The sequence below is a fragment of the Emys orbicularis genome, chromosome 1 (genome assembly GCF_028017835.1).
Source record: "Emys orbicularis isolate rEmyOrb1 chromosome 1, rEmyOrb1.hap1, whole genome shotgun sequence".
Taxonomy (NCBI): Eukaryota; Metazoa; Chordata; order Testudines; family Emydidae; genus Emys; species Emys orbicularis.
The window spans coordinates 367,125,066-367,128,506 of NC_088683.1; the positions used below are offsets into that span (position 1 = coordinate 367,125,066).

The following is a 3,441-nucleotide window of genomic DNA, read 5'->3' on the forward strand; positions in this document are numbered from 1 at the left end:
TAATGAAAAGATTTAAAACATAGAGGACTCCCCTCTGGACTCAGCTTCACAGTTACAAAACCAGAAATGAAACTACCTCTTTAGCGTAGGGAAAATTCACAAGCCAAAACAAAAGATAACCTAATGCATTTCTTTGCCTTACTTACAATTTTTGTAATTTTATATGGGTCATTTCCGTTATGTTTTCAGGAGATGTTGTACCTACCTGGTCTCTCTCTTCATCCGGAGAGGGAACAAACAAAGAGAGCCACAAATAAAACCTCCACCCCACCCCCAAAGTTTTGAGAGTATCTTCTTTCCACATTGGTCCTTCTGGTCAGGTGCCAACGAGGTTATTTGAGCTTCTTAACCCCTTACAGGTTAAGCGTTTCAGTACAGCTGCCCAGGAGGAATTTTATGCTACCCTTATCTCTATGTTTATGACAGTACTATTTTTTATAAAACATGTAAACCCCGTCACTCTGCTTCTCTCCCTTCACAGGCACCTTGAGCATTTCTGAATCGTATCGACACATTGACCACTTCATGGCAGCTTTCAACGTCACCTATTCTGACCCTTCAACATTCATCCTAACAGGCATTCCTGGCCTGGAAGCTGCTCATGTCTGGATTTCCATCCCTTTCTCTACATTCTACATTATCAGTCTATTGGGAAATTTCACGCTTCTGTCTGTTGTAGGTAAGGAGCAGACCCTGCACAAGCCGATGTACCTGCTGCTCTGCATGCTGGCACTTACAGACATCGCCACACCTACCTTCGTTGTGCCAAAGGCGCTGGGCATATTTTGGTTCAATTTGAAAGGCATTACTGTGGCTGGATGCCTCACCCAGATGTTCTTCCTTCACATGGTTTCTGTTATGCACTCAGCCACCCTCGTGACAATGGCCTTTGATCGCTATGTTGCAATATGTAACCCTCTGAGATATTCCACTATCCTCAGCAATGCACGAATAGCTAAGCTAGGGCTTGTAGGTTTGATAAGAGCTGTTCTCTTCATTCTGCCCCTACCCCTGCTCATGAGTCAGCAGCCATTCTGTGCCAACCGCATTATCCCCCATACGCAATGTGAGCACATAGCTGTGATGAAGATGGTATGTGGGGACATCACAGTCACCAGGATATATGGTTTGGTGCTAATGTTTGTAGTTATGGGGTTTGACCTGACGCTCATTGCCCTGTCCTACATTCTGATCATCAGGGCTATCCTCAGAATCTCCTCTAAGAAAGCCCACCAAAAATCCCTTAACACCTGCACAGCCCACATCTGTGTGATGCTGACATATTATACCCCTGGCCTCTTCTCCAACCTGACACATCGGTTCGGTCAAGGCATTGCTCCCCACATTCACATCATCTTGGCCGACCTCTATCTCCTCATTCCTCCCATGCTCAACCCTATCATTTATGGGGTCAAAACTAAAGAGCTTCGTGACAAAGTAGGCAAATACACCTGCAGAAGGTGATCACCTGGGGCCACTGACTTGAAACCTGTGTGACAAGAGGGGGAAAGCATATCTCCTTGTTAATCAAGGGTGCCCTGTCCCAGTTTGGTTGAGCTCAGCATGGTGGAAGTTCACAGTCAGAGAAGTTCCTCCCACCCAATATCTGATAATTCCATCACTAAGCACTGCTCTCAACGGTGCTGAGTTTCCTCTCTCTGACCATCACCTGACCTCTTTCATTGTCACCCATCATCCTCCAATCCCCCACACCCTGTTACTCAGCCTTTCTGTGAGTCTAAGGCTATTTCTGCACTACTGCAGTAAGTCGACCTACTCCACACAACTCCAGCTACGTGAATAACTGTAGCTGGAGTCGATGTACCGTAGGTTGAGTTACCACTGGGTCTACACTGCGGGGAGGTCGACAGGATAAAATCTCCCATCGACTCTTCTCATTGTGGGTAGACTACAAGGGTTAGATACACTAAATCGACCTCTGGTGGATCGATCTCAGAGCATCGATCCCCGCTGTAGTGTAGACGTACCCTAAGACTACCATAAGATACTGTACCATTTTCATGCAAAGTGGTTTTCCATTAGTCTCTATGTGGTCAGGGGTCTTGTTCAGTTTTACAAACAGAAGCTACACTTTCAGATAGCCAAAGAGAAAACAAAATTAACGGCAATGCTGAACTTCTTTATCATATGTACAGTGATCCGGTGAGCAAAATTTACCTGATTTTTCTACGTCGAATCCATCAGGAAACCCGGAGTAAAACGCAACAGAGGGTCCTGTGGCACCTTTAAGACTAACAGAAGTATTGGAGCATAAGCTTTCGTGGGTGAATGCCCACTTCATCAGATGCAAGTATATTCCTCAGATCCCACTGAGGAATACACTAAGAAACTGCACCATCTACTCAGGACACTCCCTACAGTAACACAGGAACAAATCAACATACCCTTAGAGCCCCAACCGGGGTTATTCTATCTACTACCCAAGATCCACAAACCTGGAAATCCTGGGCGCCCCATCATCTCGGGCATTGGCACTCTCACTGAAGGACTGTCTGGATATGTGGACTCCCTACTCAGACCCTATGCCACCAGCACTCCCAGCTATCTCCGTGACACCACTGATTTCCTGAGAAAACTACAATGCATTGGTGATCTTCCAGAAAACACCATCCTAGCCACCATGGATGTAGAGGCTCTCTACACAAACATCCCACACACCGATGGAATACAAGCTGTCAGGAACAGTATCCCTGATGATGACACAGCACAACTGGTTGCTGAGCTCTGTGACTTTATCCTCACGCACAATTATTTCAAATTTGGTGACAATATATACCTCCAGACCAGTGGCACCGCCATGGGCACCCGCATGGCCCCACAATATGCCAACATTTTTATGGCTGACCTGGAACAACGCTTCCTCAGCTCTCGTCCACTAACGCCCCTTCTCTACCTACGCTACATTGATGACGTCTTCATCATCTGGACCCATGGGAAGGAGACCCTGGAAGAATTCCACCATGATTTCAACAGCTTCCACCCCACCATCAACCTCAGCCTGGACCAATCTACACGGGAGGTCCACTTCCTAGATACCACAGTACAAATAAGCGATGTCCACATTAACACCACCCTATACCGAAAACTCACCAACCGCTACGCCTACCTTCATGCCTCCAGCTTCCACCCCGGACACACCACACGATCCATCGTCTACAGCCAAGCGCTGAGGTACAACCGCATCTGCTCCAACCCCTCAGACAGAGACCAACACCTCCAAGATCTTCACCAAGCATTCTCAAAACTACGATACTCACACAAGGAAATAAAGAAACAAATCAACAGAGCCAGACGTATACCCAGAAGCCTCCTGCTACAAGACAGGCCCAAAAAAGAAACCAACAGAACTCCACTGGCCATCACCTACAGTCCTCAGCTTAAACCTCTCCAATGCATCATCAGTGATCTACAACCCATCCT

At 46.8% G+C, this 3,441-nt stretch overlaps 1 protein-coding gene across 1 annotated transcript; it reads left to right on the forward strand.

Annotated features, from left to right (window-relative positions):
- The first annotated feature begins 525 nt into the window (after positions 1 to 525).
- Positions 526 to 1,464, forward strand: LOC135893085 (olfactory receptor 52E2-like). Its single transcript, XM_065420874.1, has one exon. The coding sequence runs from the start codon at positions 526 to 528 to the stop codon at positions 1,462 to 1,464; it is 939 nt and encodes a 312-aa protein (XP_065276946.1).
- Positions 1,465 to 3,441: the final 1,977 nt, after the last annotated feature.